This window comes from Balaenoptera musculus, chromosome 1 (assembly GCF_009873245.2).
Source record: "Balaenoptera musculus isolate JJ_BM4_2016_0621 chromosome 1, mBalMus1.pri.v3, whole genome shotgun sequence".
NCBI lineage: Eukaryota > Metazoa > Chordata > Mammalia > Artiodactyla > Balaenopteridae > Balaenoptera > Balaenoptera musculus.
Window position 1 is genome coordinate 2,108,852 of NC_045785.1, and position 27,016 is coordinate 2,135,867.

The following is a 27,016-nucleotide window of genomic DNA, read 5'->3' on the forward strand; positions in this document are numbered from 1 at the left end:
CCGAGGTCCCTGGCAGGGCCTGCAGCTGCCCAGGGTGCCGCTAGCTGCAGGCAAGATCACTCAGAGCAAGAAAAGATCCAATTCTAGTACCGGGAGGACAAGAGCAGAGGCAGCAACAAGGAATTCTGGTTCGGCCCTTGATGGAGTGACGAGGCCCCGTGCCTCGGTGTCCCCTTCCGTGGAGCAGGGTTGGGAGCTCTGCTCCCTAGGCGCGGGGAGCACGTCTGCATTTAGCACAGCCCTGGGCCCATGTCTCCGTCGCTCCATCCATGAACCCGCGGTCAGAAAGGCGGAGGCGCTCAGGAAAGAGCTCTGCTCCGCGGGCCGCCGCTCCTCCAGTCCCCGAAGCCCGCGCTGCCCCTGCTGTGCAATGTTGACACTCTTCGGGGAGAGCTAGCCCGGGGCGTGGTCACACCGGGCAGCAGGAGGTGCGTCCAGGGAAGTGGTCTCCCCTGGCAGGGTTCCGCATCCAGGGGGCGGTCACCCTGGCCGGGCGGAGTCCCAGTCCAGGGGGCGATCACTCTGGGCAGGAGCCGGGGTCCCATCCCGGAGGTCCGCTACACTTCAGCCGAAGCTGAATACATGGGCGTGGACGTCGTGCCGGAGGTCGGGGATCCAGGACGTCCCCGGCCTCCCGCCGCACCCCGGGGGGTGGGGCGAGCACCCGATTTACCGGGGGAGGAGCGCTCGGCACCTGACTCCCCTCTCCCGTGGGCCCTCCTCATCGCCTTGGCAACCTGCCTGGGCCCCGCCCTTCCCGGACGTGTAAATAGGAAGTGGGCGTGCGCGCGGCGTGCTTTTCCGGCGCAGCGAAGGGCGGGAGCGATTGTGAACGGCGGCGGGCAGGACCAATCGCGGAAGACAGCTGGGGACGATCCAATAGCGAGGGCCGGAGGGGGAGGGAGGGGCGGAGCCTGAGGCGGGGCTGGCGAGGCGGAGCCAATCGCGGCGGGCCTCATTGCGGAGCGGGCCCGGGGGCGGGGCCGAGGGCCCGGCGTAGGCGGCGGTAGCGGCGGTGGCGGCTGAGTCGGGTCCGGTCCGGGGTTGCTCGGTGGCGGGCGCGGCGATGCTGCAGCTGCGGGACTCGGTGGACTCGGCGGGCACAAGCCCCACGGCGCTGCTGGCGGCTGGCGAGGAAGTCGGGCCGGGCGGCAGCGTCGGTGGCGGCTGCGGCGGGGGGCGGCCGGGAATTGGCACTCCGCTGCGACAGACGCTGTGGCCGCTCAATGTCCATGACCCCACGCGCCGCGCCCGCGTCAAGGAGTATTTCGTGTTCCGGGTGAGGCTGGGAGCGGGGGCGGGAGAGGGCGTGGGTGGGCGGGGCGGGCGAGCGGGCGTGACCTGTGACTTCCGCCCCCGGCTCGCCCCGCACGCTCCCAGCAGCCCGGCACCATCGAGCAGGCGGTGGAGGAGATCCGCGTGGTGGTCCGGCCCGTGGAGGACGGCGACATCCAGGGGGTGTGGCTGCTGACCGAGTAAGGGGGTGCGCGCTGGGGAGGGGCCCGGGCACCTGTGCGCCCCGGGCGCCGAAGTGACCGCTGCCGCCCTCAGGGTCGATCACTGGAACAACGAAAAGGAGCGGCTGGTGCTCATCACCGACCAGGCGCTGCTCATCTGCAAATACGACTTCATCAGTCTGCAGTGCCAGCAGGTGGTCAGGGTAGCCTTAAACGCGGTGGACACCATCTCCTACGGAGAATTCCAGTTTCCCCCGAAATCGCTCAACAAGTAAGTGTGTTGAACAGAGAGCCCGGCACCAGGGCCTCCCAGTCAGCCCTTCCGAAACCAGCCTCCAGTGAATGTCTTGCTTCAGCAGCAACAGAGTGTAGAGACAGGTGACTTGTGCCCAGCAGGGTGCGTTAGAAGGAATTCTGGCATAAGAGACAGTTATTAGTCTTGTAGTAAAATGAACTCAGGGTATGTTAAAATAGGCCCGACGTGGGTATTCTTCAGATAAGAGCCAAACTCAGCATTTTATTCCCGCCAAGAAAGGATTACATCTATCATGTCAAGCTCTGTTGTGGTTAATTTTTAAAAGAAAAAGGTAGTGTGTTGCTTTGATTTGCAGATATTACTGAAGGTTAAATTTGGAAACGTTTAATGGCCAGTTTTCAAGAGCTGATCTTCATTTGTTAGGGAGGTTTCTGAAATATGAGAAACCTGGACATCAGTATACTCAGTTGAATTAAACGGTATATTTTAGAGTTTTGATGTAGAGATTTGGGTAGGGAATTCAGGAAGCTAAGATAAGCTCAAAATTTTAACCAACAATAAGATGCTCAGGGAAAAGGATTTAAACTTGCAAAAATATTACTCGTTTAGTTAGCACAACTAAGACAGTGCTTTCAGTTTGTCATATTTTAAAGTGCTGAAAGCTGTCGTTATTAGACACGCCATTCCTGTCCAACCCCACGGGTCCTTCACTGTTGTGAAATGTCATCAGTCTCATCTTTACCGGTGGAACAGCTTTTTAATCTCACACTCACGACTGAGCAGGTACTCGGGGGCGCCGTGGCCTGCTGTGTGAGGTCTGGTCCCTTTCTTCCCACTCGGTAGGCGAGAAGGTTTTGGGATTCGCATCCAGTGGGACAAGCAGAGCCGCCCGTCCTTCATAAGCAGATGGAATCCCTGGTCCACCAATGTGCCGTACACCACATTCATAGAGCACCCGATGGCTGGCGTGGACGAGAAGACGGCCTCTCTGTGCCAAGTAAGAACACAGACAGCAACAGCAGCGCTGCCCAGTGGGACGGGAATGTTCCAGGCCTGTGCTGCCCAGTACGGTGGCCACTTGGGGCTGCTGAGCACTTGAACAATGGCTAAACAGAGAAAATAAACTTTTTTTTCCCATACATTTATTTATTATTTTTTTCTTCTTTTGGCTGTATTGGTGCGCGTGGGCTTTCTCTAGTTGCCACGAGCTGGGGCTACTCTTTACTGTGGTGCGCGAGCTTCTCATCGCGGTGGCTTCTTTTGTTGCGGAGCACAGGCTCTAGGCGTGCAGGCTTCAGTAGTTGTGGCATGTGGGCTCAGTAGTTGTGGTTCGCAGGCTCTAGAGCACAGGCTCAGTAGTTGTGGCGCAAGGGCTTAGTTGCTCCACGGCATGTGGGATCTTCCCGGACCAGGGCTCGAACCCGTGTCCCCTGCATTAGCAGGCGGATTCTTAACCACTGCGCCACTGAGGAAGCCCCAAATAAACTTGGTTTTTAAAAGTTTGTTAACTTACGTCTGAATAGCGCTGTGTAGTTAGCAGCTGCTGGTCAGCGTAGCTCTATGATGGGGTCCTCTGTGGCTGCGATCGTCTTGGAGAAGGGTCCAGAAGGGCTTCAGGGTGTGGCAGGTAGAGCTGGGCAGTCTGCGTGCTCAGCAGGAGAGGAGGCCTTGGGGTGGTGAGAGCCGGGTCCAGGACTGGCGACAGGCCCCCCCACTTGCCAGCTGTGCACCTTGGCCTGCTCACCGCCTGGTGGGTGGTGGGGAGGAGTAGGTGGGTCACTACGGCAAAGCCACGTCGACCGGCAGAGCGAGGCCCGTGAGGACTGGCTGTGGTCAGTCACAGGTGAGCGCAGAGGTGAGGTGTGACGCTTGTAGAGTGACGCGGAGATGAGCCCAAGGGCCGCCGGATGCGTCTGGGCGGGCATCTCTCCAGGGTGGGGACGGGCTGACACAGACGCACGGGGGATCATCTGATCAAGCTCCCTGTCTTCTCTCTTTACAGTTGGATGGCTTCAAAGCTCTGTTAATCCAAGCTGTCAAAAAAGCCCAGAAGGAGAGTCCTCTGCCGGGCCAGGCTGGCGGCGTGCTGGTCTTGGAGTGCCCCCTCCTCATCGAGACCTATGTGGGGCTGATGTCCTTCATCAACAATGAGGCTAAGCTGGGCTATTCCATGACCAGAGGCAAAATCGGCTTCTAGACGCCGCACGTGCACGCGGGTCTCTTCCCTGGGAGAGCCAGGCCGAAGGGACCCTGGGGGCGGTAGGTCTCTGGCCAGCTCCACTGCCGCTGGCAGGGTCCGAGCCCCTTACCTGTAGGGGTCTGGGCACGATTAGCATAGTCAGATGGACCGTATACTTTAGCTGGATACTGGGCATCTGGTCACGTGAGCTCCAGACAAAGCAGAATGAATCTTGCTGTCACCGTCCTGGCCAGTATCTGCTTCCTAGAACCTCAGTTTCCGTGTCCCCCCGCTGGGGTCTCCATCCGGCTTCCCGTGGTCCCTCCCACCCCAGCCCTGGAGCGTGTTAATAATAAACGTTGCGTGATTCCAGTGGAATAGCCCTGTCAGCACCGCAGCTACATAGATTGCTACATCCAGGGAGGTACCCGAGACTCAGTGCCTGTGGTTGTTTACAGTGGGTGTCCAAATTTGTATTTGGAGATTTAATCCACTTTCTTAAAGCTAATTTGAAAGAAGCCAGCAGGCACGAGCTCATCAAGAGAAGGTCTGCCTTGTCAGCTCCTGAGCAGACACTGGCTTTTGTGGAAATATGTGTTCGGCCTAAAGTCACACTTTTTCTAAAATTCATCTATATTGTGTTAATAATACTTATGGCATCTTTCCCAGGCCCAAAAAGGTTTACAGAAAATCATTTTAAGACAGGTCATTAGTCTGAGAAAGTCACATTGATAAGTTCTTTGCACACAATTTTATCAACTCTGTTAAGTTTGTATTGTCATATTCATATTTAAAAAGGGAATTGCTTAGTTTGCTCGTAAAGAATGCACTTTTGAAAAGGAACCCCGTCAGAGTCTCCTGACACAGCTCACCCCTGGACACCAGCCCGGGGGAAGTCGTCGTTCCCGTCCACGGCTGAGCGGTCTGCCTGGGAGCGTCTGTTGATGATTTAACTGCTGGCCCGCCGGTTCCTCCTCCTCCTTTCTGACTCTGGCGTGGCTGTGGTCAGCATGGCCGTGATTCGGATGCGGGGGCCTGTCCACATCGAAAGGCTGCCTCACAACTCCGCCTGGGTCCTGAGCCTTTGCTTTCGGTCTTGTAGTAAAGACACTTAAAATCTGAGTTAAAACATTAAAACAGTGGGTGTCATTCCTTTCTTAAAGTTACTAAGATAGGCGCAGCCATCCAGAAAGCGTCCTGTGCAGTGAGAGAGTCTTAGAGCGTGAGCTGCTCTCTGCGCTGGTTTTGAGCCCCTCGCTGTGCGCAGTGAGGGTTCTGTACCCCTCGCTCCCCTCACGGCCCCCAGGGAGCGGTGTGCACTGTCCAGCCTCTACCTAGGGTGACAAACCCTCGTTCCCCCACCAGCCTTCTCAGCCCTGGCCGCCTTCCCGAAGCACCCGGATTGTTCCAGGTGGACAGCCAGAGCGGACGGTCCCTGCGGGGAGCCGACCTTGACCCAGCCGCCCCAGGACCTGCAGCGCCAGCCTCCCTTGGAGGTACAACCCCACCCCGGGTGCTCGGGGCTCCCCTCCTGCTCCAGAACAGGCCCCACGGGACCCGCAGGCCGCTCTCCAAAGCGTTCGGTGACAGAATGGAGACTGAGCAGGGTGGGTCTTGTGTGAGGGGGACTGGCCGCTTGGGGCACACTTTCCCTAAGACAGTGAGCCCCAAACTTAAAACTGACCTAGAAAACTTTCCCGTGACCTAAACCTTTGAAGAAAGTAAGCACGAGACATTTTATGAATTAGCAAATATTTATTTTAAATAACAAAAATCAGTTCTACACCATACATATTAACAAAAATGCCTTGCTATAGAAAAATGGAAGCCAAGCATTTCCTCCGGGCCACCCCAGTAGGAGACCCTGCACCAAGAAGCTCTGCTCCTTTCCCGCGGCCAACACAAGCCGAGGTCTCCCACCTTGAGCCACGTGGGCCTGATTGTGCACGGGTCCTACGTGTGGTCACCCCTCTGCCCGAAGGCTGTGCCGACCCCCTGCTCCGTCTCCAGGAAGCACAGGCAGAAGTGGTCCTTGCTGAGGAGGGCCAGGGAGTCCCCACTCAGGTGCCAGCACAGGGAGAGCACCTGGAAGTCACCTGGAGGAAGCCAGGAGGTTAGAGCAGGAGAGGCCAGCGTTCCAGGGTGACCCAGCTGGAGCCCCAGAGTTCAGCGGGTGGGAAGGCTCCCCCTGGCCTGGGATGCTAAAAGCCGCGGGCCCAAGTCAAGTGCGCACACCCGGCAGCCCTGAGGTTTATGGGAAGGTGCCTCCCGAGAAGGGCTTTCACCTTCTGCTCGAGGCCGCGTTTGCTCGCGTCCCTGCTCACGCTCACCTTCCCCGGGCACCTGCACCGACACGCAGCCCGCCGGCGACCACAGGTACACCTTGCTGCCCCCCGTGCAGATGGCCAGCCGGGCCTGCCGCGGGTCCCACTGGAAGCAGCGCACGGCGGACAGCTGCTCCAGCGCCGCGAGCAGCCTCAGCTTCTGGATGTCCCAGATCCAGACGGCGGTGGGGACGCTGTCTGGGGAAGGAAGACGTGAACAGGCCCGCGGTCACCCCTTGCTCCCCTGCTCGAGCCCCCGTGCCGCTCACGCCTGAGGACGGATGCTGCCTGGGGCCTCGGTGGGGGACGGGAGGGCCCTCCCCGAGGCTGCTTGGCGCACACGGGAGTCCTGTCGGCCTGCGCCCCGCTCTTTCCCAAACGGACACAGAGGGAGCAGAGGCCAGGGCCTGAGGTGCAGCGGCTGGGCGGCTGCTGCTCCGATGGGCCCAGTGACCCGAGACGCTTCCGCAGCAGGACGGGAGGAAGCACGTGCGGGAGACCCGCGCCCCAACTCTCCTTTCAAGCCATTCGACTGCCCGGCCCCGAGGGAGCGGGGAGGGGACAGCACACACACGTGGACGGGCCACTGACCACTCCTCGTCGCCAGGAAGCAGCTGTCAGGACTGAAGGCCATCGCCCCAATGCCGATCCTGGGGTTGGCTCTGTCGGGGGCAGGCTTCAGAGTCTGTAAGGAGACCGGCACCGAGGCGACCTCGTCTGGGCGTCAGAAGAGAGAGCACCCTGAGCCTCCCCGCGGGGCGAGGCCTGCGGTCTGCGGTCCTGCCCACGACCCCCCGCGGGGCGAGGAGCAAGAACGGGGCTCGGGGGGAACCTGGCCGCGGCGCACAAGGCCTGTCCTCGTGCCCTCCCCTGCGAGGCCGTGTTTCCGGAGCTGTGACGGGCCTGTCGCCACTGCAGGGCCTGGTGGCCATCCCAGTGGCTCCTCTGATGCCCTAATTACGCCATTTTACAGACGAGTAACGTCCCAGGTCCCCGACACAGCCGCGGCATCTCCCTGAGCCCCCTGAGGGCCCTGCTCACCCAAGGAAGTCACTGTTCATTAAAAAGTCGCCCTCAGAGGACCAGCCGTCAAATTAGGATTCCCCTTGTATTCAGTCAACAGAGCCAGTGGCCAGGCGGCCTGCTGGCTCACAGCTAAGACAGACGCTGGCTACCAGGCATCACAGGAGAGGATTTGAGAAAAAACAAGGAACATCTGGAATCTCCCTGGACCCAGAGGACTCTTTTATTTCATAGTAAAAGGAAAGGAAAGGGGAGGAAGAGAAAGGCCCCCACCCCGGGCCCAGCTGCTCACATTTGCTCTCCGTGGAGGACAGCGGCCCAGCCGCTGCTCTGGGCGGAGGGAAGGCCAGGCGGCCCAGCACCAGTGGCGGGCTCTTCTCGGCCTCCTTGTACACCACCTGGAAGACAGACGGCCCGGGCAGGATGTGTAGCCGCGGCCCCGCTCACCGCGCCCTCCTGGGCACCCTCCACGAGGTCTCACCCGCGGGCCAGCACTTCAGTGGGGACAGGTGACACACGGGCCAGGAGCGAGGCGGCGTGCGTCACCGGAGGCCTGACGGGAAGGGCGAGCGGCCCGACACCTCAGACCACACCGGCCGTGGGGTGGAAGGACCCCCAGCGAACCCTGCGAGGCCCGGGGCAGCCCCACCCGACCCGGCCGCCTTCCAGTCCTGTTCCTGCAGCCCCAGCAGGTCCTCCAGTTCCTGCCGGCGTCAGGACCGCCACCGGCTCGCGGCTGTACGGCAGCCCCACGGCTGCTTCTCTCCTCACCACTCACCCATCTTAGGTCCCTCACCAGCAGACAACTCACTAGGGTGTCTGCCCCCGTCCCTGCTGTCCCCCCCGAGGCGGGGTGTCTCTCCGGGTCCCTAAGGTCTCCCAGCACCCAGACTGGCGCCTGCTGAATAAATGGATGCTTGTTCCCACCTCAAGACCTTTGCACTCCTGTGCCTGTTCCTACTGCCCGAATTGCTCCTCCCCAAACCCTGCATCACCTCCTCCCTGTGTCTGCCCCAGGACCCCTTGGCAGGCAGCCTTCCTACCCACCCGGGGAAGACACCAGCCCTCCCAGCCCCGGCCCAGACTCCATGGGGCAAGGGTCTGCCTGCTCTTCTCCGACTGGCCCAGAGCACAGTGGGTGGCCCAGCAGATGCTTGGCACCTGCAGGCAGGGGACCCTGTTCACAGCGCAGAGCAGGAGCTGGTCCCAGAGCGAGCCGCGGGGGTGGGGGTGGGGGTGGGGGTGGGGGCTGGGGGCTGGGGGCTGCGGAGGGGAAGGACACCGCTTTGGACCCTCTGGGAACGTGGCAGGAGAAACAAAGGCCTCTGGGCAAGTCTGACGTTTGAAATGTTACAGTATCAGAAGGTTATGGGGATGTAAGTACCTGTATCGCCATAAATAACGGAAAGTGAAAAAGCAGTTTTCGACCCCCCTTCCCCAAATATTGCTCAAACAGAAATGTGCTTCCAGACTTACTATTTTGGGATTATTAATGGTTGCGGGATGCCCGAATTCTGTGATCATTTTCCAAGTCACGTGGTTAAGAATCCGCACCTGTGGCGGGGGGGTGGAAACCATGTGGTCAGAGCCACTGCTGGGGCACTAGCCGTGGGCTTCACCCTGAGGACGACCTCCCACCTTTCCGTCGTAGCTCCCGACTGCCAGGAACTGACTGCTGGGGCTCCAGGCCACGGACTTGATGCCCAGGGACCACTCGTAAGCACAGAACGTAGACAGCAGCCGGCCGTCCAGGGAGTAGAGCAAGATCTTGTACTGCCGAGACATTGAAATTGTTACTGAACCCGGAGCGGGTAAGGCAGCCACTCAGGAGGGAGTGAGACTCGGGGCAGGGACACTGCCCTCCCCGACGGCGGCGGGAAATGGGGACACGGGACCATAACTAGAGGAGCAAAGTGATAACACTGCGGGAAAGGGGAAACCGGGAGCCAACAGAAGCTCCTCAGCTCGACGTCTAAAAGAGGCAGTTAAGGCTCTTGGAGTTCGGAGCCCATGAGAGAAATACTGGCGACGGCGCTTAGAGCAGAAAGGGCCCCGAAGGGGCTGTCTACCTCCAGGCAGGAGTCCCAGGCGGCCAGCACGCAGCCGTTGGGGGCCCACTCGATCCCGGCCAGGTCCTGCGTGTCCGTGTCAAAGTGCTTGCCGAGGCAGGCGGGGGGAGAGATGAAATTGAAAATGTTTTCTTCAACAGATACACGAACGTTTATTTTATAACTGATGTGTTAACACATTCAGCATTTAACTTCCTCATCTAGCCACGGACAGAAACGTGTACAACCGTGTCCTCCTGCTGTGACGTCCGGCCTGAGCGCTGGGGAGGTTCCAGGCCAGGCACACGTGGCTGCGATGTGGCTCAGGCCTCCGTCCGCCCCGCGCCTGTACCCCTTCTTGCCTGGCTGAGTCTTGTGCCTTTAGGACCAGCCCAGGCAAGAGCCCCCTGCCCCGTCGAGGAGGCCTCCGTCTGACGGCATCGGGGGTCCTGCCCGGCCCTGTGCGTCTGTGTCCGTGGCCTCCTGCCCCGCGCAGGCACGTGGTCAGTGTTACAGCTCACTCCTCCGCCTGAGGCAGCCACACGCATGCAAATACCACGGAACCAACAGGAAGGGAGGTGGCACCAACCTGGCGGCCTGTTAACCGTGAACACACCGCGAGCACGCGCCGTCTCACCACGTGCTACGAACGCCTGCCGGTGTGCGCGCCACGTGGTTACAGGCAGCGCCCGGCCTTTGGGAATGTGGAATCACACTGCTCCATACCACGCGGAAGACGCCCTGGAACCTCAGACAACGCGCTTCTCCCCTCCCCGCCCCACCAGGGTCGCTCCACTCCCAGGTGGGGACACGACTCACCCGCAGCAGCTGCCAGTCGCTGCAGACCAAGATGCTCACGTAGTCTTTGCAGTCCCGCCTCTCGGCCAGCGCCAGGTAGCGGCCGTCCCTGGTAAAGGTTATTCCTGCCGAGAAGAGTGAAAGGTCCCGGGATCGAGAAGCGGATCGCAGCAGTGGTTTTCAAGTTAGAATGAGAAAGAGAAAGCAGAGGTGTGACGAGGGGGACGTGGCACACAGAGCGCGGCGTCCGCGGCGGGGAGTGCGTGTCTGCACAGGGCAGGGTCTCCACACCCCTGCTCAGACTTCTGACCTGCAGAGAACCTGCGAGAGACACACAGTGACCTGAGCCCCAGTGAGCCCCAGAACATTACTGGGAAGTGCGGTGCCCGACGGAGTGTTGTGTTCTTAGAAAATTAACTGCAGGAAACTCAGCTGGTTCAGAGCAGGCTTGTCATGACATTTCCTATTTTTACTTTTGAATTTCAATTTGGAAGAAGTCAATTCAAGGTAAGAATCTGGCTGCAACTAGACTGTACTTTCTGGGTCCGTATTAGCGAACTGAGCCTGCAGCCACATTTCATACCTCATGGGTCAAAAGAACACCTAAATGACAGAGCTGTCATTTCCACCAAGAAGTGTGTGTGTCATCTGGAGAGACACTAATATCCAAACTATAAAAATAAAAAATAAGTGTACAATTGCACACCATTCACATGTGAGGTTCAAACAGCTGACAGCAAGAGAAAAAATGGAAAAATCATTCAAATTATGTACCGCTTCCTTCTGTTTCTTAACTGAAAGACCGTCATGTAACTTCAGGACTCAAGAGAGTGGGGCGCCTGACTGGCTCTCGGGTCCAGCTAAACCCTCGGGGGTGGAATCCCTGCCAGCACAGAGGACACGTGCCCCTGGCCCTCCTCGGTGATGCCCAGGCGTGACAGCCACCATTTCCCCACTCCAGGCCTCACAGAGTTAAGTCAGTGGAGGATTCTGTTCAGAATCTGGCGTGTGAGGTGGGGGTGCCAGGCTGACATGAACTGGAGGGACCTGAGCGCCCGGTCCGGCAGCAGATGTAAAGGGTTTACGTGTAAGTCCTTCTTCTTTGACGCCCTAAAGGACAGTACCCTGGTTAGTCGCTGACATCACGTAAAGGAGAAGCCCTGGAGACACAGGTGGGAATAGTCACAGATGAAGGACTCACTAGGAGGTCTGGGATGTACTTTTAAAATAATCTGGGGGCGGGGGGGGGCGGGTATAGAGAAAAAAGACTGGCTACGAGCTGACACACGGCTGAGGCGGCTCTTGCCTGTGTTTGAAATTTTCCAGGGAAAAAAGGTCCCCAAACCCCAAACTGCGACAGAGAAATGGCTTCTGAGCACCTCTGGCCGACTCACCCTGCTGACAAGCCTTAGGGTATTTGATGTAGGACACGGACTTTGTGCACAAGGACCAGACGGTTATCCGCAGCTGCCAGCGGCAAGGGGAGGGAAAAGAGAAAGGGAACAGCATGTAGTTAGTGTCTTTGGAGAGACCATTCCAAGTCTTAAACCAGATCGTCAGCACCCAAGCAAGAGATTCCCCGCAGAAGTACCCGCATCAGCAGTCCTGTGGTGTTTTCTGTCTGAAGAAGTGTGTCAAACTCACATTTTACAATTGTTAAATTTAAATTTTTTTTGGCCGCGCCGCGCGGCTTGTGGGATCTCAGTTCCCCGACCAGGGATGGAACCCGGGCCACGGCAGTGAAAGCGCCGCGTCCTAACCACCACTGGACCACCAGGGAAGTCCCATGTTTGTTCAACTTAATGCTCCTTGTGCTTGGCTTTCATTTTGTGACAATATTATCTGAGTGACACAAAGTTAAATATAAGTGCGTTTTAGTTCAAAGTGCAGTCATCCCTCCTTTTCGGCCTAATTTGTAAGTTTTATCACAGGCACATCCGTATAGGAAACAGCAGCATATAGAGGGTTCAGTGCTGTAGGGGGTTTCAGGTATCCATGGGGTCCTGGAAGGCATCCCCTGCGGATAAGGGTGGGGGGATGCTACAGTCACAGTTTTCACATAATAATAAACCTAAAAATGCTACTTAGAGGAACACGTTTAGGAGGGAAGCCACACAGGACGCTCCTCGGTCTCCTGAAGCAGATGAAGGGGCGAGCGGCTCTGCCTCACCGGGCAGCCCCGGGCCGGCAGGGACGGTAAGTGGCCCGACTGCCCGCACGGAGGCCTCTGCGGAGGATTTCTGGGGGACCCACCGCGGGCACATCGCGCGGGTAGCGACAGCTGCCCGGGCTGTTGCAAAACGGCCGGAAGCAGACGTGTCAGTGAGGGACCAGCGAGTGCGCCAGGGATGGACGCCTGGGCTCGGGAAGCTGCACTCGGGGTCATGGGGGGGGGGACCCAGAGCCTCCGCACTGTCACCCCGGCCCTGTGAGCAGGCGAGGCCCCCCTGCACCCAGGCACGTGGAGGGCTGCCGGAGCCGCCCCAGACTCCCTCAGAGCCTCAACGTGAACAATCACCCTTGACCGGAGTTTCCAAATGTTTGTTTCGGAAAAGCACGTCCACACCCTTCCCATCGGCCGTCAGGGAGGGTAAATGGGCGCCCTGCCACCTCCAGCTCCCGCAGCCCCCAGGCCAGTGGACACGGACGAGGCTGTGTTTACCAGGCGTGGCTGTGAGGTAAGGAACACGGGCTGGAAAACTGCTTTCATCAAATAAGCATAGCTTTAAAAACTGTAGGACTTCACATGAAGTAAAACGCAGGGCCCCGCGTTTCTGTACCAGTGTGATTCCTGCAAGCTAGGCCCTTTTTCTTTTTTAGCTTAGGAGGTTTAAAAAATGAATTAACTGCATTTTCTTCACGTTGTCTCTTAGGAAAGAAAAGAATCTGATGTCCTGAACTGCCTCTGTGAAAAGCTCACGCGGCATTTAGGGGAGACAAGGGATGCAGACAAGCTGCAGGGTTGGCGGCACCTCTGGGCTGTACTCAAGGTAAAGCGCTTGTCCGTCTAAGGAAAAGGTACCAGGGCGTGCAGACGAGGCATGGCCCAGGAGCGAGGCTCACCCTGAGGACAGGCTTGTTCCCTGTAAAACCTCCTGCTCTCAGAGGCCAAGGAGGGTGGAAAGGCACACCCTTCCCAGCCCAGCAGGTCTGGGTGTTAAATCCACCTGGACACGCACAGCCGGCGCCATCTGGCCTGGAACACCTGTCCTCCAGGTGAGCGAGGGAGAGGAGGGAAGGCCCAGGGCGCTCCTGGCTGGGAGCCCCCCATCCCCTGCCCCATCCACACTTCTCTGTTAAAGGCAGAAAAGACACAAAGCACTTAAGCCTGATTTTTACCCGCCATCCCCCGCCATCCCCCATCGAAAACCGTTAAAAGAAACCCAACTGTGTGTAACCTTAACAAATCCAGTGAGAAAGAAAGAGGCAGATAAACACCCACCTCCCCTCCGTAAGCTCGAGGAAGGTGGCAGCACCGCAGGAGGGGAGAGCGCAGGGGGACAGGTCAGAGGCGGCTGAAGGGCAGGCTCCCTGAGGGCCGGCCGAGCAGGCCCGCTTCTGTGCCCACCCACACATCCTGCTGCGGGAAAGCAGAGGCCAGGGGGCCTTGACCTGGGATTTCAGGTCTGGTCCCATGGCATCATCGTCACCACCAAGGGTCCTTCCAAGGTGTCGGCCCTTCAGCAGGACCCCCCTCTGGGCTGGGCTGTGCTGTCAGGCGTTGCCACATTTAAGGGTGAACTGAAACGCTCATCTCGCCAGAGAACAGTCACTTTGGAGAAAGAGTTCCTTAGCTCATCTCCTTTTCCACAACACTTTCTAGTTGTCTTGACGTATAAAATAAGTACATCTTTATTACTTGATCGCTGCTGCTGGTGACCGGGAAAATTCCAGTACTTAAGCAAAAATACTTAAAATGACCTTTTCCAACTCAGAGATTGTTTGGAAAATTAACTCAAGAAACACAGCAAGCTGACAGCAGCGCACCGAGTTCTTTATCAGTGTGGATGTGTGGCTCCCCTCTCCTGTGAGAAGTGGGACTGCGTTCAGAGGTCGAACCCCTCCAGGTTTACACACGTACACCTGCCTGAGCACCCTCGGCTCTTCCCCTGGGCTGAAGCAGAGTCAAGAGCTGATACAACAAAATTTAAAACTTTGGAATAAATTTTGTAAAATATGTACAAGATCTGTACAATGAAAATATTGCTTAGAAAAAAATTTTAAAGACTTAAAAAAACGAAAAGTATCCTATGTTCATGGATCCAAAGACTCAGTATTGTTAAGATGGCAATTATCCCCAAATTGATCTACAGATTCAATGCAATCTCAATTTTAAAATCCTAGCACAATTTTTTTTTTTAGAAATTGATTAATTTATTCCAAAATTGATACGGAAATACTAAAGACCCAGAATGGCCAAAACGACTTTGAAAAAGGACAAAATTGGAAAACACACTGATTTGGGTTTCCAGACCTACTATTCAGCTTTCGTGATCCGGAGCGTGTGGTATTGGCACAGAGACAGACTAAGAGATCAATGGAACAAGACAGAGTCCAGAAACAGACCCACATACCTACAGGCAACTGATTTCTGACAAAGGTGCAAAGTGGGGAAAGGACAGAAATTCAAGACAAATCACACATCTAAACTTAGGAGCTAACATCATAAAACTTCTAAAAGAAAACAGAAGAAACTCTGTGATCTTGGGTTGGGCAGGGATTTCTTTAGACACAAAGTGCACGAATGATAATAGAAAAAATTGATCCATTAGACCCTGTCAAAATGAAAGACTGCTCTTCAAAAGAAACCGTTAACAAAATGAAAAAGCAAGCCAGAGACCAGGAGAGAATATTTACTAAACATGTATCTGACAAAGAACTTGTAACCAGAACCTTACAGCTCAACAAAAGGACACACGGCCTAATAAAGAAACGGGCAGACGATATGAACAGACAAGAGTTACAGGATGATGGGCACACAAAAGATGCTTAACATCATTAGTCATACGGAAATCACCAAGAAAACCCACAACGAGACACCAGCACACACCAGACTGCCTGGCAGAAGAGGCTGGGGTGAGCGGCATTAGTGAGGCCATGGAACGACCTCCTGCACTGCTGAGGGAGGCTACACGGCACGGCTACCGCAGAAAAGAGTCCGCGGTTTCTTAAGCTGTGAACATACACCTCCCGGCACCCCGCTCTCCAGGTTTTTACCCAAGAGAAAGAAAAACCCGCATCCACAGACAGCCCGTGTGAGGATATTCACGACAGCTCCAGCGGCCAGTGGGTGATACACACACAGGGTGGGGAATCCGCACGGGGACACCACTCAGCTCCGAGAAACCGGACCTGATGCCCATAGACGCGGACGAATTTCAAGAAGAGCACGAGGCCGAGTGATGGAAGCCAAACACAAAACTCTGCGAGCCACGTGGCCCCTCTCACGTGGAATCTGAACCATAAACCAGGAGCGACAGGAAGCAGGCCAGAGGTGGGCGGGAGGTGCCCACTGGGTGGTGTAAGCATGCTCCATCCCCGCCGGGGCGGCGGCTGCGTGTCCCAGCTCACGGTCCACACGCTTAAAGTGGGTCAGTGTTGCCGTGCATAATAGTTCCAATGGGCTTTATTGAGATAGAAGAAAAAGTTTTCTGGTCTGCGTTTATTTTTTTAAGCCAACTACAGGCTATTTAAACATACATACTAAAATTTAAGGATACGGAAAGGCTGAAAGTAAAAGGATGAAAAAGATATACCCCGAAACCCCTAACCAAGGAAGGATGGCATTTGATGCCAACATCTGACAAAACACACTGCAGAACAGAAAAATCTACGAGACGCGAAGAACAGTTTATTATAATAAAAGGCTCAATTCACCATGAAACTTGTAACAGTTCTAGTAACAGAGCCTCGAAAACCTGGCAGAGCAGAGGCAGCGAGGAGAGCCCAGCCCCGTCACATGTTAACATCCTGTAACACAGGAGTGAAACGGGCCGACGATGGCACAGGAGGGAAAACCGGAACCGATCGCGTCAGTGTAAAGAAATTCAGTTCTCGGCACAGGTGGTAAAGACGGACTTCTTAACAAATCCTGTTGGGAACAGATAAAAACGGATTCACTCCTGACACCACCATTATAAACTCCACGTGAACCTGAAACACATATTTAAATGAAGTGTGTGCATGGGTGTGTATAAAATAAGATATGGAAACTCGACGTCACCAATGCTTAGAGAAATGAAAATGCAAGCCACAGTGCAGTACCGCTGCGGTTCTGCTGGACTGGCATCCACTTAACATCCTGATCAAACCGCATCTCCTACAACCAGGCGACCTCCCCTGCCCAAACGTCCGCGAGAGAACGCCTGGGTACGGGTCGAGCAGACGCCCACCATCCATTGCCTGCAGCACGGACCGCGACAGCCCCAGTGCCCAGCACCGGCAGGCTGGCTGCTTAAACCGGGGCATGACTTTTCCTACAAGGACTGAAAGAAGCAGTCAAACCCTCGACGTGGATGAATCTCAAAAACGCTATCGCGGGGGAAGAAAGAACCACAACAGAGCACAGAGTATGACTTCATTTAAGCAAACTTTAGACAAACGCACACCACAGTGTATGGTGTCTGCACACACACACACGCGCACACACAGATAAGACCTTACGGTAAGTAAGGACATGCTTAATGCACAATGCAGAGCGAGGGGCCCCGCGGGCTGAGGTGGGGCCCACAGACACCCTGCAGTCCTGAGTGCTCCGTCCTCAGGCCTCACGGCAGCGCACAGGCTGCCTGTCAGTGAACCTTGTCCAAGGAGCACGGTTTCTCTTTCACACTGACAGGTGCCCGTCTGGGGGCTGGATTTAGGCCCGAAGAATTATAAGCATGAAGCCTTTTAGATGAGGCTGTATGAACAGCTCAAGTTCTCTCCAACAGCCCTGTAAAATGTCAACGTGTGTAACGCGGAGAAACCAGCCCCCTTCACTTGCTGTCTCCCTCCCCAGTGGCCTAAACTGGCAGACATCAAATTCAATATAATGACGAGATGTGTTCACACCACCCCAGCCTTCCCTGATCCCCTAATGTGACACACTGACGAGATGCGTTCACACCACCCGAGCTATCTCTGATTTACCGTCAGATTTCAAATGTTCTTCGCACTCAGAGCTCCTGCCCAGGGCCCCATGTCCCAAGTAAGCCCAAGGCTTGAAGAGGAAATGAATGACGAGGTTAGAAACACACAGATCAGATGTCTTGAGGGGAAGATGTAAATTTGTTCATACTGAAGTTCATTTTCAATTGTTGAATCAAAGAACCTGTTTAGGGGCTTCCCTGGTGGCGCAGTGGTTGACAATCCGCCTGCTAATGCAGCGGACATGGGTTCGAGCCCTGGTCTGGGAAGATCCCACATGCCGCGGAGCAACTAGGCCCGTGAGCCACAACTACTGAGCCTGCGCGTCTGGAGCCTGTGCCCCGCAACAAGAGAGGCCACGATAGTGAGAGGCCTGCGCACCGTGATGAAGAGTGGCCCCCGCTTGCCGCAACTGGAGAAAGCCCTCGCACAGAAACGAAGACCCAACACAGCCAAAAGTAAAATAAAAAAAAAAAGAACCTGTTTAAATCCTTAAAAATATAATTTAAGCTGTTCTTTTAAAAAAATCTTTTCATTAAAACTGGGCAAAAAGATTACATAACAACACTCATGGGCTTATAATGCTCTGACCACTTACGACGTATACCCTTCCCCCCAAACCACCCACTCTAACGCTCCCAAGCGATTCAGGAGGAGGGGGCATTCGGGGCGTCGCACTCACGTGGAATTCCGTCGTGTTGAGGATGTGGCGCCCATCGGGGCTCCAGCAGGAAGCCACCAGCCCTGCCGAACCCTCGTCTATTTTGCAGTGCCACTCTGGCTGCTCCAAAGACCACACCTACAGTCACAAGAGAGAGACGAGTCAGTGCGCTACGTAGGCTTGAAGACAACCGGCCAAGAACTGTGTGGAGGCAAACATGGGCGAGCCCTCGGAACCTTCCAGCATGAAGGGCTGGGCCTGGGTTGCACCACAGAGGTAAGCCACGCTTCTCGGTGACAGCGTGTTGTCGTGCTTCGAAGGGTTCACCCCTCTGCTGTCCCTGAGACCTCACTTAGTTAGGTTTGGGGTCTACAACAAAACACATCTCAGTGCTCCCACACAGGACGAGCGAGTTGCTGGGCTGCCCTCTGAACACTGCCTGTTACTGAATTAACTTGGTTACAGATCAAGGACACTTAAGTGTCTTCTTATCTTAAAAGTACTTAAACTATGAGCGAACTATTACAATTTTAAAAGAAAATGGCCTTTGAGCTGTGCTGCCTCTTCTTCCAGACCGGCAGGGCACAGGACGAGGCCCTTCGCGGGGGCTACGCTCCGGTACAGGGGGCGTCCGAGCCTCGGGCCGCAAACCTGCACCAGCCCCCGCTTGTAGAGGGCGCACAGGATGAAGAGCGAGTCGGCCGACCACTCGACGTGCTGGATCTGGTCCAGGCACGTGTACAGCTGGCAGATCTGGAGGGTGTTCGCATCCCGGACCACTAACCGGTACTGGACGCAGGAAGCCTGGAAAGGGAGGAGAGAGGCGGGCAGTGTGGGCTCTGGAGGAGGGTCCTCTCGGGGCGGCAGCGCGGCGCTCCAGCCAGGGGCTGCCTCCTCCGCTCCCTCCACACACGCTTTCGGCCTAGATGGCCTCGTGCTCATCCCGTGGACAGCCCGTTCTCAACAAAGATGAGTTAACGGAAGATAAAACTGAAAGGTACAAACCAGGTGCCCAAACTGTTAAATCCCCGGAGAAAGTATTATTTTAAAACTCTCTACTGGAGTCATTTTCTACTTTCTTCACTGTCCGACTAACACTGAAGCAGGAAACAGCACTGGGGAAAGGCTCATCTGTAAACAACCAAATCCTCTCCGCTTTTATCACCTGCAGACAATCTCTAAGGAGTGAGCAGGGAGGCTCAGGGCTGCTGGTGAGAACGACCCCAGAAACGCAGTTCCCTTCTGTTCAATGTCTGACTTGGAGCCTAAGCAACAGAGAGTCAATATACAGGCTTGAAATTCTGCAAGTGTAAGGACGCTTCATGAATGCTCATTTACCTGTGATGAGAGAACAGAAAAGACATTATTGGTCTCTGCCCCCAGGTCCTGACACAGGGCTCCTGAATGAAACCCTTGCAATTTCCTGGGTGACAGGAGCGTCATTTGTTCTAGAGAGGCAACTCTGGGTGGGCTCCTGGATGGGGCTGTCACCCGGAAGACCAAGCCAAGATTAGAAGCTTGGAATTTTCAGCCCCAGCCCCCTTTCTCTTCAGCAAAAAGGGCTAAAAATGGAGTTAATGATGGCTCAGGCCCACGTGATGAAGGCTCCGTAAAATCCCGATAATACGGGGTTCAGAGCTTCCGGGGGGGTGAGCACAAGCAGACACGGAGGGTGACGCCCCCCAAACTCACAGGGACAGAAGCCCCTGCACGCAGGACCCCCCGGACCTCGCCCTGGGCATCTCTTCATCTGGCTGCTCATCTGTGCCCTTCCCGTGTCCTTTAGTAAACTGGCAAACGTGTTTCTCTGAGTGCTGGGAGTCACTCTAGCAAATTAACGGAACCCGAAGAGGACATCATGGAACCTCTGACCTATAGCCAGTTGGTCAGAAGCACAGGTGACAACCTGGACTTGCAACTGGCGTCTGAAGGGGGAGGAAGCAGTCTCGTGGGACTGAGCCCCTAACCTGTGGGACCTGGCGCTCTCTCCAGGTAGACAGTGTCAGAATTCAGTCAAACTGTAGGACACCCAGCTGGCCTGGTGGAGAACTGCCTGGTGTGGGGAAAAAACGCCACACAGTGGGTGACCAGATGTGTCAGAAGTGTTGAGTGTGGCAGTCGTGTGGGACTCATAGGAAGAAGGGCTGGGGGGGTTTCTTACACACCCACATTAACTTATTCTTAATCCTGACTCTGAAAAGTTTAAGTGTTAATACGGTTTTCTTAAAAATACAGTTACTTTATGTCCATATTTGTTAATAATATCCAAATCCAAGCAAATAATTTCTATGATTGAGTAAACGTATCTGCTAATAGAGGAGTACCTCACAGTTCAAAAATCAAGAACTGACTTTTAAATGTTAATTGCTTCATTTTTGTATTTATCAAGGTCAAACTGGATTATTGGATTTTTGTTTTCTAAACTTCCATTAAAAAAAGCCACAAGAGGGACTTCCCTGGTGGTGCAGTGGTTAAGAATCCGTCTGCCGATGCAGGGGACACGGGTTCGAGCCCTGGTCTGGGAAGATTCCCACATGCCACAGAGCAACTAAGCCCGTGTGCCACAAATACTGAGCCTGCGCTCTAGAGACCGCGAGCCACAACTACTGAAGCCCGTGTGCCACAACTACTGAAGCCCGCACGGCTAGAGCCCGTGCTCCGCAACAAGAGAAGCTGCTGCAATGAGAAGCCTGTGCACCGCAATGAAGAGTAGCCCCCACTCGCTCGCTGCAACTAGAGAAAAGCCCGCACATAGGAACGAAGACCCAACACAGCCAAAAAAAAAAAAAAAAAAAAAAAGCCACATGAGTTCTGCATGGGAAAAGGAGAGTGGGGGAGGGATTGTAGATTAGAAATACTATGTGTCCCGTGCCTATTTTTTCATATTGTAGCTTTGAAAGCTGTGATCAGTTACAATAAACTCCTTACAAAATGGAATGTTTGTAGCAACACTTGGAAAAACCATATCAAATCTGTTGCAAGATATTAAAAATGGCAACATGGCCCTACTTTTTCCAGCACCTAGGATAGAGCTTTGAAGAACATGGTTCCAGTAACATTACTGCCTACTGCTCACGATATTTATATCAGAAATATCTGATTATTTTGGTGTAAAAACCAAAAAAGTACCAAAATTAAATGAGAAAATATAATCTCTCTCTTTATAATTCACTAGAATTTTCATAAATGGCCAAAGTGGGGGGGAACCCTAACATATGAGGGACTATTTTGAATATACCAAGGTTTTTGGCGTGCCATTTAAGCTAAAGACATTTTGTACTTTGGAGATGAATGCCATATTATGTGATTTAGAATAAAACCTCCATAAAGAAGGCAAACATGTACATCCATCCTCAAAGAACTAGATAAGGATGAAAGGAATGTTAACAAAGCTCGAACTGAGAAAAGAATCAGGAAGCATGAGTTACTAATTAATGAAACTAAGTACACTTTTTATAAAGCATAATTTTTCTTCTTAATGTCTTTCCAATGCCAATTATCCCTCACCCACCACATGCCCTCACCCTAAGATTCTGAGGATATACACGGGTCACGCTGGTATATTTCAAAACTTAACTTTCATGTACAAGACAGCTCAGTGATGTCAGAAGCATTCTGCCACCCATGGAATCAGCAGCTCAAATCTCAGGAGTGCGGACAACTCTCTTTATCTCGGCATAGAATGCTAGTTATCAAAATCATTCATCTGGCATGTAGTAGAGACAGGTGAAGACGGCTGGGAAAGGGGACAAGCAGCTGCACCACTGCACCAGTTTACAGCCAACAGGACTATATACCTGCCTTTTGTGACAAACTAACAACAACGATCCGATATCTCCTGTGTCCTCAAATTTGTGAAGGCAGCATTGCTTTTACCTGCCTTTAACAGATGGAAACCCAGGTGCAGGCAGCAGGCGGCTTCCTGGGTTCCCAGGCTGCAGCATCTTCCCAGGTCCCCGTCCCAGGGTCACCTGTCTGCAGCACCTGCCCGGGGCCCACACCTGCAGACCCTCGAGCTCCCTCCATCCGGGCCCAGCGGCCGCCCCGCTCTCCGCTCCCTGGGTCCCCGCCTCCCGGTAAGGACAGGCACCTCCCCGCGGAGGGCCCACCCTCGGCCCAGGCCCCGCGGCCGCTCACCAGGTACTTGCCGTCCGGGGAGAACTTGCAGAGCAGGCTGGAGAGCTTGAACACCTCGGAGAAGTTCATGGCAGCCGCTGTACCCCACGCCCGCGAAACTCAGCCCGCCCGGCCCGCCGCAACCGCCCCTCCGCGGCCGGAAGTGACGGAGGGCGGGCGCCGCAGCCAGTCAGGGCTCCGGGCGGACGCGCGGCATTGTGGGGCTTGTAGTTCTCCACCCGGCGCCCCGCGCGCCGCCGCGCCTTAAAGGAGACGCGGCGTTTCGTCCCACCCGGGATTCCCGCCGGTGCTCAGGTGTGGGGAGGTCCCCTCCAGCTAGGGTTGCCAGATAAAATGCAGAAACTGCACTTAAACTGAATTTCATATAAACAACGAATCATTTTCTAGGATAAATATGTTCCCAAATACTACATTGCACGTATTTATGCTAAACAATTACCCCTTATCTGAAATTCAAATTTAACTGGCGTCCTGTGTGTCTATTTATATTCATGTATTTATATTTAATGTAAAGACATATTTATATGTAAATGTATTCAAACATAAACATGCGCTTGTGTGTAGAATATATAATACAGTGCATAATACGTATATTTTATACATGGAGTATGAATAAGTATTCGTTTTTCTTTGTTCGTCTTTTGGCTAAATCCGGCAACCATGCCTGCAGCAAGGCCCTCACTTCAGGCTCAGGAGCTGCTCTGATCCAGGAGAGAACGAATTTGACGCTTGCTCCGCACGGAGAGCGCGTGGATCGCGCGCACCCGCTTGTCCATCTCACGCGCGCACCTGCGCTCGGACCCGCGAGGAGGAGAAGGACACCCGGGCCCGGACCCGGGGCCTCGCCGCACCCGCCCTCCGCACGGACGGGAGCGAGCAGCTGCGTCGGCGCTGGCTCTGCCGACCTTGTTGGCTGCCCCGCGAGCGCCTTGTCCCCTCGCCCACTAGGGACTCCGGGTCCTCTTCACCCAACAGCAGCCTCCCCCCACACCCCCGCCAGGCCCTGCCGGCGCCTCTGCCGCCCCAAGATCGCACGGACCCTGACACCCAACCCCGCCCCTGCGTTCTGAGAACCGAGACCCGGCCCGGGTCCTCCTCGCACCTCCGCGAGCCGGGCCCGCGTCTTCGCCCTGCGGAAGCCCACCGACTTCCCAGAACGAACGGGTAGGGGATGCGTGCAGGCGTCCTCCTCGGCCGTGCCGGCCTTTTTTTGTCCCCGGCCAGATCAAACCCTGTCTGTGATTCGTCTTTGGGCCCCCCCCCCTTACCCCGCACCTTGCAAACAGTAGGTGAGCCATAAAGGTGTGTGGCAGTCAGCCAGACGGGCCAGGTGAGGTGCGGACGCCGTGCACCAGTCCGGGGCTGCGCACAGTTCCACGGCAACATTGCCGCGTGGGTTCCCCTGGCCTGGGAGCATCGGTCGGAGGGAGATAACGGGTCCCTTGAGCAGCAGAAGGCAACGTACAGCACGTGCCCGCCGCCTAGAGCCTTCAAAATTCGCCAGCGTGTCGGGTTCTCCAGCCGAGGCCCTAGGACTAGGTGAGAGCCCTGAAGACCCCGTCTGCCCTGCGGGGGACCCGGGCCATGGAGCCACAGGTGTCGGGGCCCAAGGGAAGTCTTCGCCTGAGGCGGTCTCTGCGCGTAGAAAGCCATCCCCAGTGCACGACCCACGTGTCGCCGTGGACACCCGTGCGTACCTGCGCAACGGAATCCGGCCCCGGGGGCCAGGGGCGGGGTGGGGGGCGGCGGCGACCCGGGAGTGTTTGCGTACAGATTATTCCCTGGGGGCCGTGGGCACATCCTCCGCCCAGGAAGAAAGCAGGCTGGGGCCGAGAGAGTCGCGTCCAGAGTGTCCCCGCGGATCCGTAATGCGGGCCGGGGCCGAAGCGAGGCCGTGACCTCCGCTGCGTGAGCGGTGTAGGTGGCGCGCCCTCTGGGGCGAAGGAGCCCGGCTAGTACCACCCGGAAGCAAGCGGCTACATTTAACCCCGGATCCTGGGGTCGCGACCTTCACCCCTGTCCCTAGCAGGTCACAGCCAGTGCGGACACTCCGCAGACCTGGGTGGCGGCGCCCCTACGATGCGCGGCCCTTCCCCCTCCCCTTGGATTCCCAGCGCCCGGCGCGCAGAGGTCCCGCGCCGGTGGGGGAGGAGGAGGGAGACCCGGAAGATGCTATGTCTCGGGGAAAGGAAGGCGTCGGGACGCGGAGTCTGCATCTCTGCCCCCCACCCCGGCTCCCGCGCGCCCTTGCCCTCGCTCCCAAGCCGGTCGAGGGTCGCCGTCCCATCTCCGCAGCAGCAGGACCCCGGCGCCCAGCCCGCGATCAGCCCGAGGCAGGCCCCGCCGGGGCCGACAGGGGCGACGCGCGCCAAAAGGCGGCGGGAAGGAGGCGGGGCGGAGCGTGCCCCGGGACCCCGACTCGGACGCGGCCAGCTGGGGGGGCGGAGCGCCGGGCGGCAACCTTGGCCCCAGCCTGGCCCCGCCGCCCCGCGCTCCTCCTGCCAACGGCTGAGCGGCCCGCGCTGCCTTCCCGCCGGCCGGCTACGGAAGGCGCTAACGCCCGCGGCCACCCCTCCCCGCGGCGCCTCCCCTCCCCGCGCCCATATAACCCGCCTCGGCGGCCCGCGCCCGCCCTGCCTCCCCGCCCGCGCCCGCGCCCGCGCCCGCCCAGCTGCACCCGCCTCTCGGCCCGCGCCTGCCTGCGCCCCCGAAGGGGTTACGCGGCGAAGCCGGGGCCGGCTAAGGCATAGATTCCTGGGGCTCCGACGGCACCAGGTAGGCAGCGCGGGGACCTGGCGCGAGGGGCTTGGGCGCGGTTGGGCTCCGCCGGCGGGGCCTGAGCTCTGGGCAGCCGGCGCACGGGCTCGCGGCTCCGAAGCTGGGAGTCGGTGAGAGGAGACTGTGTGCACGAACTCGAGAGAGGGTGACATGGGAGCTACCCCGAGTCCGACCAGCTCCTGGGGCGGGGCACGTGGGGCGGCGGGGAGCCCGGGTCGGAGTCCAGCCGGCCAGGAGATGTGGCGTCCTGCCAGCAGTGCGGCGGCCTTTGGGGCCCGGAGCAGCCTCCCTGGGATTCCCGGAGGGCCTGCCTGGGGTTAACCCCTCTCCACCTCCGCTTCAAGGGGACGTGGAGAATGTGACCCCGGGGAGAGGCTCGTTCGGGGGTGCAGGCGCCTGTTGCTGACGAGGCCCTCCCTGCCGGCCCCCACTCCCTCTGCACCCGCGAGGGCTGTTATCGATCCGGAGGCATTAGCCGCCCCACTCCTCACAAGGCTGAGTGAAACCCAGGTCTTCCCCTGGACCCGGAGAACTGGGCATGACCCCTAAGCTGGTCCCAGGGAGTGGGTTACCAAGGAGCCAGGTTCCAGAGCGGCATCTCTTGGTGGCCCTGAGTTGGCCCGGGTGCCCCACCTGTCTGTCTCCTGAGTCTGTTTCAACTGGGGAAAGGATGGGTCAGAATGTGGTCCCTGGGCCGGCCGGCCTGGCCAGAGACGACACCTCTTTCCTGGATCCCTTCTCTCCTGGTCCTCCTTGCGTCGCACTCACCCTCCTTTAAGGCCTTGGACTGCGGCGTGCGGGGGGGTAGCTATTATTGCCTTCTTACTCAGCTTGTATTTTTGTCTGGTCCCTAAGTGGATTTGCACGAAGCATGCACGTGTGTGCATGAATACATGGGTGACAGGTAGACCATTGTCAATCAGTAAGGGGCTGGGGGCGGGGGACGGTCGGGGGAAGTGCGCTGTTCGCCTCTGACCAGAGGTCATTTGGTCCAAGTATACTGTGGCCTGTTTATTAAATACTGGACATTTGGGAGCCATTAGCTCAATGGTTTTCTTTTGTTTTGTTTGCTGACGTTGTTGCTGTTTATTTGTTTTAACCTTAATAATTAGCTTTGGGGGAAAATGCATTGTATACCGAAAATCCAGCACCCGTCTTTCGACTTACTCAATAAAAGTTAAAAAAGAATTGTACTGAGAACAAAAAGACAGTATTTAAAAACTTGCAACATATGAATGTATGGATTATGCATGTGATTTTAAAAATAAGATACAAAGTTGGGCGGGTACCAGTAGCTGCCAGGGTGTCAGCAGGAGGCTACCAGAGGAATGGCCACAGGAAGCTCAGCCCTGTCTCGAAGTCCTGGTGAAGGTTCTGGAGAACAGGGTAGCTGTCTCCAAATTCCGCAGGGCAGCCCCATGGAAGGGCCAGTATGGTGCAGTGGTTAATCATGTAGGTGTGGAGGTCAGAATGTTGTTAGGGTTCAAATCCCCTCTTCGCCACTTACAAGTCAGGGACCTTGAGCAAGTTACCTAACTACTCCAAGCCTCAGTTTACCCATTTGTAAAAAAGGGCAGTAATAGCCCCTGCCCCAGAGGATTGGGAGAACAGTAACCAAGATGCCATATCTAAAGTGCTTAAAATGATGCCTGGCACTCACAGGTGGGCCCCATAGTGCCGGCTGTTGGTGCTGCTTCAGAGACTGGCGAACCAGAAGTCCTTGGCGAGGTGGAGGGCATAGTTCCCTAGTAGCCAACAGGTCTCCCCTGGGAGCGGGAGGGGGGGAACGGAATGGCTGGCAGTGAGGCAGGAATCTGCCTGTGGTTTGGGTGGAGGCTGATGGCCTCTGTCAGGGGTACTGCAGCAAGGATGGCTCCTTTAGTAGTTATTTATAGGGTATGCCCTACCCACATCCACAAGTGGGACGCAAACGACACAGCCAAGATGGCGAGGAAAAGGAGAGACTGAGAATTTGGGGGCAGGACCTGGCGGAGGTCCTGCCTGTAGCCAAGGACGGCATTCACCCTGAGATTCTGACACCCAAAAGGGAAATCATTTCGTTGGTGGCTGAAAGGAAGCTGCATGTTCATCTAACTGGGAGACAGTTTCCGGTCACCAAATTCAAGGGGAATTTATCCTCCAGAGACTTGTATAAAAGATATCACACAAGGTTGAACTTTGGGTTTGCAAAAAAACCCAAAAAACAAAAAAACAAAACCCAGAAACA

The 27,016-nt window shown here is 56.2% G+C and overlaps 2 protein-coding genes across 5 annotated transcripts; one reads left to right on the forward strand and one right to left on the reverse strand.

Moving 5' to 3' along the window:
• The first annotated feature begins 912 nt into the window (after positions 1-912).
• TPRG1L (tumor protein p63 regulated 1 like) lies at positions 913-4,261 on the forward strand. 2 transcript variants are annotated; one of them, XM_036852815.1, is made up of 5 exons: positions 913-1,279; positions 1,381-1,475; positions 1,552-1,728; positions 2,557-2,710; positions 3,716-4,261. In XM_036852815.1, exons 1-5 carry the CDS (start codon positions 1,067-1,069, stop codon positions 3,908-3,910), a joined length of 834 nt encoding a protein of 277 aa, XP_036708710.1. In that variant the 5' UTR covers positions 913-1,066; the 3' UTR covers positions 3,911-4,261. The 2 variants fall into 2 exon arrangements, with proteins under 2 accessions (XP_036708710.1, XP_036708721.1); XM_036852826.1 differs by having other exon boundaries at positions 921-1,279; positions 1,384-1,475.
• A 153-nt stretch (positions 4,262-4,414) lies between these two features.
• Positions 4,415-22,144, reverse strand: WRAP73 (WD repeat containing, antisense to TP73). 3 transcript variants are annotated; one of them, XM_036852792.1, is made up of 12 exons: positions 22,012-22,144; positions 18,526-18,678; positions 17,896-18,012; positions 11,480-11,552; positions 10,107-10,210; positions 9,309-9,395; positions 8,878-9,012; positions 8,716-8,793; positions 7,532-7,637; positions 6,808-6,933; positions 6,223-6,414; positions 4,415-5,010 (listed from the first exon to the last, which is right to left on the reverse strand). In XM_036852792.1, exons 1-12 carry the CDS (start codon positions 22,078-22,080, stop codon positions 4,898-4,900), a joined length of 1,353 nt encoding a protein of 450 aa, XP_036708687.1. In that variant the 5' UTR covers positions 22,081-22,144; the 3' UTR covers positions 4,415-4,897. The 3 variants fall into 3 exon arrangements, with proteins under 3 accessions (XP_036708687.1, XP_036708678.1, XP_036708697.1); XM_036852783.1 differs by lacking the exon at positions 4,415-5,010 and adding an exon at positions 5,628-5,988; XM_036852802.1 differs by lacking the exons at positions 4,415-5,010; positions 18,526-18,678 and adding an exon at positions 5,628-5,988 and having other exon boundaries at positions 22,012-22,129.
• Between the last annotated feature and the right edge of the window lie 4,872 nt (positions 22,145-27,016).